At 43.1% G+C, this 15,408-nt stretch overlaps 1 protein-coding gene across 11 annotated transcripts in view; it reads left to right on the top strand.

The window, feature by feature from the left end:
• Positions 1 to 15,408, top strand: part of poln (polymerase (DNA directed) nu) — a 549,154-nt gene that overhangs the window by 494,171 nt on the left and 39,575 nt on the right. For 7 of the 11 annotated variants that reach the window (XM_068029211.1, XM_068029206.1, XM_068029207.1 and 4 more), the window contains 2 exons: positions 6,899 to 7,009; positions 8,076 to 8,154. The exons of 1 other annotated variant lie outside the window; for it this stretch is intronic. In XM_068029211.1, coding sequence (XP_067885312.1) covers positions 6,899 to 7,009; positions 8,076 to 8,154 — 190 coding nt within the window. Of the gene's footprint in view, positions 1 to 3,095; positions 3,719 to 6,898; positions 7,010 to 8,075; positions 8,155 to 15,408 lie in introns of those variants that run through there. 3 more of the 11 variants (XM_068029208.1, XM_068029214.1, XM_068029215.1) reach the window with 3 other exon arrangements.

The following is a 15,408-nucleotide window of genomic DNA, read 5'->3' as shown; positions in this document are numbered from 1 at the left end:
CAGCACCTCTGGCAGTGTTGCGCTCTCTCAGTACTGCACTGGGTGTGTCTGTCTAGTCTTTGTACCTATCTTAAAACGTATCTCCTTGACCAAGCTTTCATTGACCCCTCCTAATATCTCCTTCCTTGGTTTGGTGTTTGTCTTACCTCTGTGAAACAGCTGAAGAATTTTTCACACATTAAAGGTGCTATATAAATGCAAGGTGTTGATGCCGCCATTGTTGTCGAGAAGCTTGGTGCCACAGTTAATCAGAATGCCTGTTCACCAAAAAGCATTGAATGGTCTCATTCCAACCTCCCATCTTCATGGATACCAGTGGCAGGACAATCCAATTCTCTTCACATGGCATTCAAAGGTGTCTAAGTGTACAGGGCACAGCGCAGTCTATGGGCCACGACAACATTTTGGCTATAATGTTGATGATATATGTATGAGAACCAGTCAGCCCCCTAACCAAACTGTTCCACCACAGTTACAGCACTGCCATCTACCCAATGACATGGAAATTGTCCAGTTATATCCTATGCACAAAAGAGGGGGCAAATCTAACCCAGTCAAATTACTGCCCAGTCTCCTTATGATTAGCAGCAAAGTAATGGGAGTCATTGACAATGCCATCAAGAGTCATCTACGAATAACATATAGAAACATAGAAAGATTTACAGCACGGAAGGAGGCCATTGGGCCCATCATGTCAGTGCTGGCTCTTTGAAACAGACTTTCAATTAGTCTCAGTCCCCTGCTCTTTCCCCAAAGCCCTGCAAACCTTTTCTTTTCAAGCATTTATCCAATTCCCTTTTGAAAGTTATTATTGAATCTGCTTCACCGCCAAAGAAAAGCTCCACTGGAGCAGAGAAGGTTAAGAGAAAATGTAATATTGGTGTTTAAAGTTATGAAGGAGCTTTGATAGGTTGAATAGGGAAAGACTATCCTCTGGTCAGGAAGTCAGCGATGATGGGTTAATTAATTTATCATTTTGTCCTTTCCTTTCTTCCTCTGTGGATTTCTTCCTTGGGCTATTTTGTACATTAAAGCTGCTATATTAATGTACGTTATTTACTCGCGCATTCCTAGAGCATAAATGGCCTCGTCATTAGTCACCAGATCTAGCTTTACCACATCAAACACTACCATACTTTGTCCTCCTCAGTCAAGTTCCCCTTTATTTCTCCATTTTGGAGGCAAGGGTAACACAGGGCTTCTTTCCTTCACAACCATCTATCGTCTTAAATCCCTCTCCCCCACCTGCCTCCACTCCAAACTCAACACCTAACACCACAAGCTCATGGATTTCCAACATCTTCAACATCAAGACCATCGATACAACATTTGACACTTCCTCCTCTTATTCTTGTTCGAGGTCCAAACTTGGGGCAGTCTCCATCCATTGTAACCCAGGCCACCTGTCTTATTGCACATTCTTACCCATTGTCCTTTCCAAGTTACCTTGTCCATTAAACCCATCTTCTGCTCCCTCAATTCCATCATCAGTCAACTTATTGCAATTCAATTCTCCTTCCTGGCCCCAGGGTAGCTGATATTATCAATGACTTCCTTTTATCAGGTACTTTGATTACTCTTTAAAACCCCTTCTCAAAATTCTCACCCTTGACACATCCATCCGACTTCCCTTTCCTCTCTAAGGCCCATGAAATTGTCATTGCCTCCCAAATCCATGCTCATCTTTCCTGAAATTCCCTGTTAAAATTCCTCCAGTCCCACCTCCCACCCTTCTCACTACACTGAAGTGCCCAACAATACACACTGTGACTCTGCAGCATTATCTGTCCTTGTCCTTTTCAGTTTCTCCTTGTCAATGAAGGTGAGAATCATGTCTTTCCAGTTACTGTCAGTTGCCTTTGAGGTCAAGCATAGTGCTTGATTAACCATATTAGTAATGCTTGGTGACCATATAGTACAGTGCCCACCCCATTAAGGCAGGATGTCATTTACATCTAATATCTATATTATAAATCACCTTCAGATTTCTAAACTTTTGGTGACTGGTGACTGCTTGAACCATTCGATTAGCCATTAGAACATTAGTTGTTTCCATGCAGTACAGTTTTCCTAATGTCACACTCAATGCTGAACGGCATGTAAACAATAGATGATAGGGTGGCATTGACTCTCAGTGATGGTGTCATTACCAATGCTGTCATTATCATCCATGGAAAATCTCTCACCTCTACTATCCACAATACCAAGGCTGACTTCTACCCATACATTTCCAAATGTCTGCTTTTCTTCTTATTTCTCTAATGTATAGGGTTGGGCAGCTGCCATGTCAGACATGGGCAGCACAGTGGCGCAGTGGTTAGCACCGCAGCCTCACAGCTCCAGCGACCTGCGTTCAGTTCTGGGTACTGCCTGTGCGGAGTTTGCAAGTTCTCCCTGCGACCGCGTGGGTTTCTGCCGGGTGCTCCAATTTCCTCCCACAGCCAAAAACTTGCAGGTTGATCGGTAAATTGGCCATTGTAAATTGCCCCTAGTGTAGGTAGGAGAATGGTGGGGATGTGGTAGGGAATATGGATTAATGTAGGATTAGTATAAATGGGTGGTTGTTAGCCAGTACAGACTCGGTGGGCCAAAGGGCCTGTTTCAGTGCTGTATCTCTCTAACTCTAACATCCAGTAATTCTGTTTCAGTACTTGTTTCTTGACCTGTGGGGCACAGTTAGACAGCTTGGGATAGACCTCGCTGAAAGAGATGAATGTCACTTCATCTCTGAAACTTTCCATTCAATCTGAATTCGTTAATCAAACACCACTGGCCTGATTTTAACTCTCCCCTTCCTGTCCTGTGGGAACAGTGTGAGGGAGGGGTTAAAATTATAAAATTCTACCTCCCTGCTCCAACCTGCTGCCTTTCTGGCTGTTAAAATCTTTACCATCCCAAATCAGGCCTTCCCCTTCTTCGTTCCTTGCCTTCCCTTCACTCCTTCGCCTTCTCAGATCTTTCTCTCCCTTTGTTATGAAAGTGCTTCCATTTTTTTGTTAAATTTTTTGAGGACTCATATTTAAATGCTGGAAATGGATTCGATTTTGGAAGGCTAAAGATTTCATAGATGCTTGTCTTTGTTTTGTTGTTGACAGGTCACTGAAAGGACATTGAGATGTTGTGTTTGAAAACAACCTTTACTAGATATCACATGCCTAAATAAGCAACAGAAACCTTGGTGACGTAGGGAAGATGTTTGCAGAGAAGTGACATATTAAGATTTATAGTGGTCAGGAGGTTCTGACATGCTGTTTGGTTTCCCTTCTGAGATATTGTTTGGTTCAGTTAGGGTGTGGACAGTGTTTGAAAAGCAGTTGAAGATCAACCTTCCAAGAAAGAAACCCCAGCTCATCTTTCCTGCATCCCTGTAAGAGACCCTGACAGGTCAAGTGTATCAGCTCCCCTTACCTCTTGTCTTTGAAAAAACTCTGCGAAACCAGAGTGTGATAGCAGAAGCTCCTGATGCCGCATTTCTCCTGGAAAGCCAACCAAAACTATTTCTCGATATCTCCAGAATGAACTGCTTCTGAAAAGATCCCCGTGACACGTCACCATATACCCGGACGCCAGACCAAAAGGGACAACTGTCATCCTTCCATCTTTTCTCTTTTTTCTTCAAGAATTAGCAAGTATTTGGCTACAGTATTTTTTTTTTGTAATAGAGTTCTGCAGGGAGAATTTCTATATTTCTTTCAGTGTGTTTGAGTTTGTATGTGGGGTATTTTAAAAGGGAACTTTCATATTTCAATCTGTTTCGTTACTGGATACATCTTGTTTTATAATAAACTGTTAATTTTTTGGTTTATTAAAGAAACTTGATTGGTGTATTTTATTCTTGGATAAAGAGTAGAGTATATGATTGACCGCATAGGTAACTGGGTAAACATTTAAATATATGTTTAAATATGTGTTGTGACCTGTGGAAAAGTGGGACTACAAGAGACAGTGCACTCTTCCCACCTTGTTCGTAACACCTTCCTTCCCCTCTTTCCCTTCCCTTCCTTCCTTTCCTCTTCCTCCTTTCCTGTATGATTGTTCTTTGTTTGAGGTACAACAGGTTCTTCACACTGGGGTAAAGTTTTTCATAATTAAGGAAGGAATTGCAAGTCAGCTCACTTCAATTGTACAGATGAGCCACTTAATCCTTTTCCTGTTTGGCTTGTTTTCTTTCCACGTTCTTTGTGGATGAAACTATCACCTCTGTCAGTATCCTTCATCTCAGCTGCGGGTTCATGTTGTTCTGGGAGCCCAGCAGGGACTGCTAAGCAGACATCCTCATCCAGCAGGAGGTTGATGTCTTCCCTCCTGTCTCAGTACCAGCATTGCATCTCTTGACATACAAATAATTTGAAAAGTTGGCAACATCTTGCAAGCAAGAGTATTCTAGCAAGAAAAAAACATTGCAAACCTAGACAATAGATGTTGTGTTTCAGGAGGATCGTTATTCAAAACACATTCTAATTAAAAGACAAGTTAAGCTGCTTCACAGGGAGTGCAGATCCGAATGTTCTCAAATACCTGCATATGAGAACGAAGTAATATTAAACATCCAGCTGAAGTGAATCATTGTGGACCATGAAATAAAGCTCAGTGGCTGGTACTCAGGAACTTTGTAACTTTAGATCTGCTTTTGAGTGCATTTTTGCGGGTGTGTCTGAAAAGGTTTTTGTCTGATTACAAGCTCTGTCTAGAGAAGCTGTACATGATATAACAAGGTCACTTCATTCACATGGTGATCAAAAGGCTTAGCTCTCGAGAACTCTAGGTTTTGCCTAAAGCTAAATATACAAAAGGTTACAGCTTTCTTTAAAACAAAAAGTTTCTTCTAAAAATCTCATTAATTGGGAGTCCCCTTAATAATTAAAAAAAAATTGGATGTCTTCTGGTGATTGCCAAGCCTTGGCTAATAGAACGTTTTCCCACATCAGGCACCCAATCTTCGAATCAATCACTGCTGGTCAGGATTAAAAAACCTAGCCACAGAGTAACTGCTTCCAACACCGCCCAGTAACGTCTCCCAACTCCAACCTCAGAAGAATTTCCTCTTCTAACACAGAATCATTGAAATTTATAGCACAGAGGGAGGCCACTCGGCCTATCATTAGTGCTAGCTGGAAAAGAGACAGCCAACCTAATCCCACTTTCCAGCTCTTGGTCCATAGCCTGTAGGTTATGGCATAGAACATAGAACATAGAACATTACAGCGCAGTACAGGCCTTTCGGCCCTCGATGTTGCGCCGACCTGTGAAACCATCTGACCTACACTATTCCATTTTCATCCATATGTCTATCCAATGACCACTTAAATGCCCTTAAAGTTGGCGAGTCTACTACTGTTGCAGGCAGGGCGTTCCACGCCCCTACTACTCTCTGTGTAAAGAAACTACCTCTGACATCTGTCCTATATCTATCACCCCTCAACTTAAAGCTATGTCCCCTCGTGTTTGCCATCACCATCCGAGGAAAAAGGCTCTCACTATCCACCCTGTCCAACCCTCTGATTATCTTATATGTCTCTATAAAGTCACCTCTTCTCCTCCTTCTCTCTAACGAAAACAACCTCAAGTCCCTCAGCCTTTCCTCGTAAGACCTTCCCTCCATACCAGGCAACATCCTAGTAAATCTCCTCTGCACCTTTTCCAAAGCTTCCACATCCTTCCTATAATGCGGTGCCCAGAACTGCACGCAATACTCCAGGTGCGGCCGCACCAGAGTTCTGTACAGCTGCAGCATGACCTCGTGGCTCCGAAACTCGATCCCCCTACTAATAAAAGCTAACACACCATATGCCTTCTTAACAGCCCTATTAACCTGGGTGGCAACTTTCAGGGATTTATGTACCTGGACACCAAAATCTCTCTGTTCATCTGCACTACCAAGAATCTTCCCATTAGCCCAGTATTCTGCAATCCTGTTACTCCTTCCGAAGTGAATCACCTCACACTTTTCCGCATTAAACTTTGAATGCATATCCAAATAAGTGCGTTTTAAATGTAATGAGGGTTTCTGCCTCTACCACCCTTTCAGGCAGTAACTTCTAGTCCCCAAACACCCTCTGGGTGAAAACATTTCTCCTCAAATTCTCCCTAAATCCTTCAAGAGGAAGTTGGATGGCCGCTTGAGAGAAATAGTCTTGCAGGGCTCAGGGATCAAGCGGGGGAGTGGGACTGAATGGATAGCTCCCTGGAGAGCCTGCATGGACTCGATAGGCCGAATGGTCTCCTTCTGTGTGGTCAATGGCTCTATGAGCTAGTCATTTGCAGTGCACTGTGGAAGCAGCATTTATAGCATAAAGGAAGGCCATTCGCCCCATCAGTAAGCTGGATTTTGTTTTGTAATTTTGACGCTTTGGCAAGATTTCGTAACAATTTCATTGTTTTCTTTAGTTTGTGACTGAGTAATAGCCTGCCTCTGAGACATGAGGTTGTAGGTTCAAATCCCACTCCGGGGACTTGAGCACATAAACTAGACTGACACTCCAGTGCAGTACTAAGGGAGTGCTGCACTGTCAGAAGTGCTGTCTTTCAGATAAGATGTTAAACTGACACCCCCCTCCCCCCCCCCCCCCCCCCCCCACCCACCAATCTGTTCTCTCAGGTGGATGTAAAAGACCCAACGGCCATTATTCAAAGAAGTGCAGGGAGTTCCCCTGATGTTATGGTCAATATTTATCCCTCAACTGATAGTTTTTTCCGCTGTTGGTAGTAATATATTTTAGGAGTCATTTTTTTCTCAGATTGTCCTCCTACATTTCAGTAAATGCCACCCATTAATTTGGTCAATTGATGGTCATTACAACTATCATGGATGATTATTTATTTAAAAGGACCATAGTGCCATACTCTCGGGGATGGGTGCGACAGACTTTCATCCTTCTCTGTCATCTCATTGCATTAGGCTACGCTGTTTCACTAATGGGACGTAAGAGGCCATTGCCTCACATCAACTCGCAGGATTATAGCTCACGAAATCAGGCGGAAAGGCAGGCCGTGAACTTTGTAGTACAAGGTAAGAGTGGGAAATTTAAACAGCCCCAGGCATGTGTTTCCTATTTACAGACTGCCTCACTGGATCATGAGTAGCGTTGCCAACTCTCCAGGATCCTCCTAGAGTCTTTTTCATTATCCTTTCATGGGATATGGGCGTCACTGGCAAGGTCAGCATTTGTTGCCCATCCCAAATTGCCCTTGACAACTGAGTGGCTTGCTGGGCCATATAAGAGGGCAGTTAAGAGTCAACCACATTGCTGTGGGTCTGAAGTCACATGTAGGCCAGACCAGGTAAGGACGGCAGATTTCCGTCCCGAAAGGACATTAGTGAACGAGATGGGTTTTTACTATCATCGCTGACAGTTTCATGACACCATTACTAAGACTAGCTTTCAGTTCAAGTCTCTAGGAGTTAAAGATTAATCTCCAGGATACAGCTGCATGCAATACCCAGGAGAAACATTATAGGGATATTTAAAACATTTCTGTGTTTTTTTTTTGTTTTCTTTCAACCTTTTATTAGTTATAAGAATATTGGAGACAGGATAAAAAGATGGAGAGTAAAACATCATCTGATTGGGTGATTATGAGCATATTTGACATGAGAAGGCAGAGCTCCCAAAGAATGGCTGCGTCGGTGACCAGTGGGGAGAGTGTGGGGATGGGGTGGTTGGAGACAGGAGACCATATGCCAAAAACGTCAGGAATACATCCAATCAGAGTTTCAAAGGTTATAGCCCAGAAATGATTATTTTCAACAGCAGCTTAGCACTTCCATGTGACTTTACTTCTGTGCGTCGTTTCCGCAGAAGTATTAACCCAATCAAAAGAAATAGGTCGACACCTGCATTAAAATAACAGGGAGAGGATCTTTGTCCTAACCTGGTCAATGTTTGTCACTAATATAGGCAGTGATAATTTCCAGGTCTGTATCCTGAAAGAGTGGAGGTAAGGTGGGACTGAGACTGGATCAGATTAGACTGAAGCAGCTGCTCAGTAATATGATCTGATATGTAATAATGCACGAGTTTGTTTGCTGATATATACTGATATTATTTTGTATTATGCCATTATATTTTGTATAGGTTCTGCAGCTGATATATGTAAAATGGCAATGATTAAGATTTTCATGTGTATTGCCTCATCCTCCTCTCTTACAGCCAGGTAGGGATCCGGCCTTATGGTTTCCTATTATTTTTGCTTTTGTTTTTACTGTTGTATTGACCAGCAATCAGATCAAAGCTCTGCGGTCCTGTCACATCCTGTCGCGCTGACAAGGCAAGCATTTATTGCCCATCTCTAGCTGCCCTTGAGAGAGTGGTGGTGAGCCGTCTTCTTGAACCGCTGCAGTCAAAGAATCATTTACGGCACAGAAAGAGGCTATTTGACCCATCGAATCCATACGGCTCTCCACGGAGCTGTGCTGTCAGTCCCTCTCCCCAGCTCGATCCCCATGGCCCAGCAAGTCTATTTCTCTCAGGTAGCCATCCAACTTTCTCTTGAAGTCATTGATTGTCTCCGCTTCTACCACCCTTGTGAGCAGTGAGTTCCAGGTCATTGCTACCCGCTGTGTAAAAAAATGCTTCCTGATATTCCTCCTGTGTCTTTTGCCCAAAACATTCAATCTGTGTCCCCTAGTCCTTGTACCATTTGTTAATGGGAGGTTTTTCCTTGTCTAACGTATCTAAGCCTGTCGTAATCTTGCTCGTGTATTAAACCTCCCTCAATCTCCTCTGTTAAGGAGAACAAACACAGCTTTTCCAACCTAACCTTGTAACTAAAATCCTCCATCCCTGGAACCATTCAGGTAAATCTCCCCTGCATCTTCTCAAGGACCCTCACATCCTTCCTGAAGTGTGGTGACCAGAACCGGATGCAATATTCTAGTTGGAGTCTAACCAGAGCTTTATAAAGGTTCAGCATAACTTCCCTGCTTTCGTACTCAATGCCTCTATTTATGAATCCCAAGATCTTTGGGATTCATATGCTTTAGTAACCAGTCTCTCAATATGTCCTAAATAATATTTGCTAGTTCTGAAGAAGCGTCACTGACCTGAAACATTAACTCTGCTTCTCTCTCCAAGATGCTGCCAGACCTGCTGAGTATTTCCAGCATTTCTTGTTTTTATTTCAGATTTCCAGCATCCGCAGTATTTTGCTTTTATCTCAATATGTCCTGCCACCTTCAAAGATCTGTGCACATGCACCTCCCGGTCCCTCGGTTCCTGCACACTCTTTAGAACTGTGCCATTAAATATATATTGCTTCTCCCTATTCCTACCAAAATGCATCACCTCACACTTGTCAGTATTAAATTCCACCTGCCACCTCGCTGCCCATTCTACTAGCCTGTCTATGTCTTGTTGCAGGCGGTTCATATCACCCTCACTGTTTGTCACACCTCCAAGTTTGTCCGTGTGGTGTAGGTACACGCACAGTGCTGTTAGGCAGAAGGTTCTGGGATTTTCACCCAGCGAAAATGAAGGAATGGTGATATATGTCCAAGTCCCATGATGGTGGTCCCATGGACATTCTGTTGTGGTGGAGGTTACGGATTTGGGAGGTGCAGTAGTGTACCCTGTAGCTGGCACACATTGCAGCCTTGGTGTGCCCATGGTGGGGGGAGCGGATGTTTAATTTGGTAATAAAAGTGAAATACTGCAGAAGTTGGAAATCTGAAATAAAAACAGGAAGTGCTGGAAATACACAGCAGGTCTGGCAGCATCTGTGGAGAGAGAAGCAGAGTTAACGTTTCAGGTCTGTGACCTTTCCATGGTGGGTGACCTTTCAACTGTGTTTTGATGAAAGGTCACTGACCTGAAACGTTAACTCTGCTTCTCTCTCCACTGTATTTCTAGCACATTCTGTTTTTATTTTATTTATGTTTAATTTGGTAGATGGGGTGCATGTGTAGAGGACTGGAAGCAAATACTGCCCTATATTGTCTTGACATTTGTGCATTGTTATACGAGCTACTGAAATATGCTGACATTCACACTGGCCAAAGAGAAACAGAAAGAGTGACACCTTTTATCCTGCCTAAAGAAAAGCCGAGGCCTCAGTACAGATCCCTGGGGAACATCACTTGTCATATCCTGCCAATCAGATTACAATCACTTTATCCCTAGTCTCTAACTCCTACCTCCCAACCAATTACCGACCTATGTCACAAGATTACCTCCGATTGGATGCGCTCTCCTTTTTACTCATATTCTCTTGTGTAAAACCTTATTTAATGCCTTCTGGAAGTGAAGCCACAAGGCAGCAACAGTCGGTACACGTCTGGGGACATGGAAGGAATGTTAAATTCAGCATTGTGACAAACCTCCCTGATACACATTGTAATACAAAACTGCATGTATGAAGAACTGTATCAGCTTGTGTACTGTGAAAAGATTAACAACAGAAATAGCCAAACCATAAAAGTTTTTGCACATTTCACATTTAATTAACAAAAAGCATCACAATGTCACATTGTTGCGAGTTGAAGAAAATTTGAGCTTGGAAACCTGAAGTGTTACAGGTCACACGAGAAAACTTAGATGGTAAATTCACATTTGGAGAAGCACTTTAGCTTTTATCTCTTAACACATTAATTTATTTCCAGTTTTTGGTTGTACTGATCAAGATCGCTCTGATACGCAGTATCTCCTCCACCATGCATTGTACAGCTTGACCGTCTGAATAGCACTCCTGGGTATCAGCCAGGGCTGTTCTCCTTTGTCGTACTTTCTGCACTGATGCTGGGGAATGGAATACTTTTTACTTTACGCATTGAGTGTTAGAATTTGGCTGTTAGCCTCAGCTCAGTGGGTAGCCATCTCACATCTGGGTCATATGAACATACAAAGTAGGAGCAGGAGTAGGCCATTCAGCCCCTCAAGCCTGCTCTGCCATTCAGAAAGATCATGGCTGATCTGTTTGTGGCCTCAGCTTCACTTTCTTACCTTTCACCCGTAACACTTGACTCCCTTGTCTATCAAACTCAGCCTTGAACATATTCAATGACTCTGCCTCTACTGCTCTCTGAGGAAGTGAATTCCACAGACTAATGACCCTTTGAGAGAAAAAAATTCTCCTCATCTCTATCTTAAATGGAAGACTCCTTATTTTTAAACTGTCCCCATAGTTCTAGTCTCACCCATAAGTGGAAACATCGTCTCAGCATCCACTCTGTCAAGTCATAGTCATACAGCACAGAAACAGGCCCTTCGGCCCATCGTGTCTCTGCTGGCCATCAAGTACCTATATATTCTAATGTCTCAGGATTTTAGATGTTTCAATAAGATCACCTATCATCCTTCTAAACTCCAATGGATACAGACCCAACCTGGCCAATCTTTCCTATAAAATAACCTCTTCATCCCAGGAATTAGTCGAGTGAACCTTCTCTGAATTGCTTCCAATGCAACTTTATCTTTTCTTAAGTAAGGAGACCAAAACTGTACACAGTACTCCAGATGTGGTCTCATTAAGATCCTGTACAGCTGTCGCAACACTTCCCTACTTTTATATTCTATTCCCCTTGCAATAAACAACAACATTCCATTTGCCTTCCTAAATACTTGCTGTATCTGCATACTAACTTTTTGTGATTCATGTACCTGGACACCCAGATCTCTCTCTACCACAGAGTTCTGCAATCTCTCTCCATTTAAGTAATATACTGCTTTTCTATTCTTCCTGCCAAGGTGGACAAGTTCACATTTTCCCACATTACACTCCATCTGACAAATTTTTGCCCACCCATGTAACCTATCTATATGCCTTTTTAGACTCTTTATGTCCTCTTGACAACTTACCTTCCTATGTATCATTGTGTCACCTGCAAATTAAGGTTCCATACATTAAGTCCCTTCATGCAAGTCATTGATGTAGATTGTAAATATTTGTAAATAGTTGAGCCCTAGCTAGGTTATTTTAAGACACAAGTTTAAAGGCTTGTGTATGTAAACTCAATTTAAAATGGCAAAAGTCACTTAGGGAATGTCTCGATTTCTGCATTCTCGCATGCACTACTTTCACATGGAACCCAGGCTCAGTAACATGTTGAAAGTTGCTGGACTTATACTTCTGTATAAATGTCCCAATTCCACTGCTATCCATTTGGAATCACATTGTTCCAGAACTTGTATTGAGGGGAAAACAGACAAGAAAATCCATGGAATCTCTAGAAGTCAGCATTGTAAGTTCCTCATGAATACAACAGTACAGCATAATGGGGCTAAGTGATATTTGCAAAAGCAAGATGCTGCTGACCCATATACAATAATTAATAAATACAATGTAATGGATAGCTTTAATAAACCTTAACCTATGATGAACTGTCTATGATTCCCTAACAAAATTCTATGCTGCATTTGCAGTTTTAAAAACTATCAGGGAAGACATAGCAAAAGTGTATTATGTTTCAATGACCATGTTCGAAACAGTCATTAACTGATTTTTTTTTGCTGCGAATTGGATTAAAGGACAAGTTTTACAAGTATGTCATAGGTCATGAACTGCATTGTGCATCGTTTACTATCTAGTTTCAGGACAGATAACCTGAGTGGCCAATGCCATTTGAAAGTTGTCTGTATCATATTTTATGTTAAAAAAAAATTATGTTAAAAGTGCATCTTTGCTAATAAGTAATAGATTTGGCTTAGACATAAATTGGTTAGTCTGGAGTATAATCTTACAGATAGTGACTAAACATTTTGTAACTGAATAATACATGCAGTAACAACTGCTCAACCTTTTGCAGAAAAGCTTTTTGTTAATAATTATCTTGTCAGAGCTGAATTGGAATCGACAGTGATCTTCTTCTGTGGCCTCCTTGTTTCGAGAGACAATGGGTAAGCGCCTGGAGGTGATCAGTGATTTGTGGAGCAGCGCCTGGAGTGGCTATAAAGGCTAATTCTAGAGTGACAGACTCTTCCACAGGTGCTGCAGATAAAATTGGTTGTCGGGGCTGTTACACAGTTGGCTCTCTCCTTGCACTTCTGTCTTTTTTCCTGCCAACTGCTGAGTCTCTTCGACTCGCCTCTCTTTAGCCCCGCCTTTATGGCTGCCCGCCAGCTCTGGCGATCGCTGGCAACTAACTCCCTCGACTTGTGATCAATGTCACAGGACTTCATGTCACGTTTGCAGACGTCTTTAAAGCGGAGACAAGGACGGCCAGAGGGTCTGATACCAGTGACGAGCTCGCTGTGCAATGCGTCCTTGGGGATCCTGCCATCTTCCACGCGGCTCACATGGTCAAGCCATCTCAAGTGCCGCTGGCTCAGTAGGGTGTATATGCTGGGGATGTTGGCCGCCTCAAGGACTTCTGCGTTGGAGATACAGTCCTGCCACCTGATGCCAAAGATTCTGTGGAGGCAGTGAAGATGGAATGAGTTAAGACGTCGCTCTTGACTGACATACATTCTCCATGCCTCGCTGCCGTAGAGCAAGGTACTGAGGACACAGGCTTGAAACACTTGGACTTTTGTGTTCCGTGTCAGCGCGCCATTTTCCCACACCCTCTCGGCCAGTCTGGACATAGCAGCGGACACCTTTCCCATGCGCTTGTTGATTTCTGCATCGAGAGACAGGTTACTGGTGTTAGTTGAGCCTAGGTAGGTGAACTCTTGAACCACTTCCAGAGCGTGGTCACCAATATTGATGGATGGAGCATTTCTGACATGTTGTCCCATGATGTTCGTTTTCTTGAGGCTGCTGGTTAGGCCAAATTCGTTGCAGGCAGCCGCAATCCTGTCGATGAGTCTCTGCAGACACTCTTCTGTGTGGGATGTTAATGCAGCATCGTCAGCAAAGAGGAGTTCCCTGATGAGGACTTTCCGTACTTTGGTCTTCGCTCTAAGACGGGCAAGGTTGAACAACCTGCCACCTGATCTTGTGTGGAGGAAAATTCTTTCTTCTGAAGACTTGAACACATGTGAGAGCAGCAGGGAGAAGAAGATCCCAAACAGTGTAGGTGCGAGAACACAGCCCTGTTTCACGCCACTCAGGATAGGAAAGGGGTCTGATAAGGCGCCACTATGCTGAATTGTGCCTTTCACATTGTCATGGAATGAGGTGATGATACTTAGTAGCTTTGGTGGACATCCGATCTTTGCTAGTAGTCTGAAGAGACCACGTCTGCTGACGAGGTCAAAGGCTTTGGTGAGATCTATGAAAGCAACGTAGAGGGGCATCTGTTGTTCATGGCATTTCTCCTGTAGCTGGCGAAGGGAGAACAGCATGTCAATGGTGGATCTCTCTGCTCGAAAGCCGCACTGTGCCTCAGGGTAGACACGCTCAGCCAGCTTCTGGAGTCTGTTTAAAACGACTTGAGCAAAGACTTTCCCCACTCTGCTGAGCAGGGAGATTCCATGGTAATTGTTGCAGTCACCGCGGTCACCCTTGTTCTTACAGAGGGTGATGATATTGGCATTGTGCATGTCCATTGATACTGTTCCCTCATCCCAGCACAGGCAAAGCAGTTCGTACAGTTCTGAGAGTATAGCAGGCTTGGCACTCTTGATTATTTCAGGGGTAATGCCGTCCTTCCCAGGGGCTTTTCCACTGGCTAGAGAATCAATGGCATCACTGAGTTCCGATTTTGTTGATCGACAGTGATAGACTGACATATAGACATAAGTGAATTTAAGAGAATTGCTTATAATAAATTTCAACACACCCTCCTGCTCTCATGCTCTCATCTCTGTCCTGGGCCTGCTACAGTGTTCCAGTGAACATCAACACAAGCTTGAGGAACAGCATCTCATTTTCCGATTCAGCACGCCACAGCCTACTGGACTGAACATTGAGTTCAATAATTTCAGAGCATGACTAGCCCTTTTATTATTTTTATTTTATTTTATTTTGTTCCTTTTTTTGTTTTTTTACCATGTGCCTGCGTATTAGTTTTTCCATGCTTGTGCTTTTGGCTAGGGCTGCTCATTATTCTGTCATTAACACTCCCTCTGCACTGATGCTTTGTCTTTCACCATACCATTGGCACACTCCCTTTACCTTTGCCCCATGACTTACTTGTCAGTTAATCTCTCTGGCCCTCTGTCCTATCACACACCTTCGCTTTTGTTCTCTTTTCCCCTACCCCCACTTTATTTGCTTTCAACCTATTACATTTCTAACCTCTGCCAGTTCTAATGAAAGGTCACTGACCTGAAATGTTAACTCTGCTTCTCCCTCCACAGATGCTGCCAGACCTACTGAGTATTCCTGTCACTTTCTGTTTTTATTTCAGATTTCCAACATCTGCAGTATTTTGCTTTTATATTAAGAGAATTGCTCTATTGGAGGAACTGAAGGCACTCTTTATTTTTAATTGTGTTTATCTAATTTTGTCACTAGCTTTGGTGACTAAATGACATTTTTCCCATGAGAGATGCTGTTGTTTCTGTACTTTAGAATCCAGGACCTGCTTTC

Source organism: Heterodontus francisci, chromosome 4 (assembly GCF_036365525.1).
Source record: "Heterodontus francisci isolate sHetFra1 chromosome 4, sHetFra1.hap1, whole genome shotgun sequence".
NCBI lineage: Eukaryota > Metazoa > Chordata > Chondrichthyes > Heterodontiformes > Heterodontidae > Heterodontus > Heterodontus francisci.
This window is presented reverse-complemented; position numbering and strand designations above follow the sequence as displayed.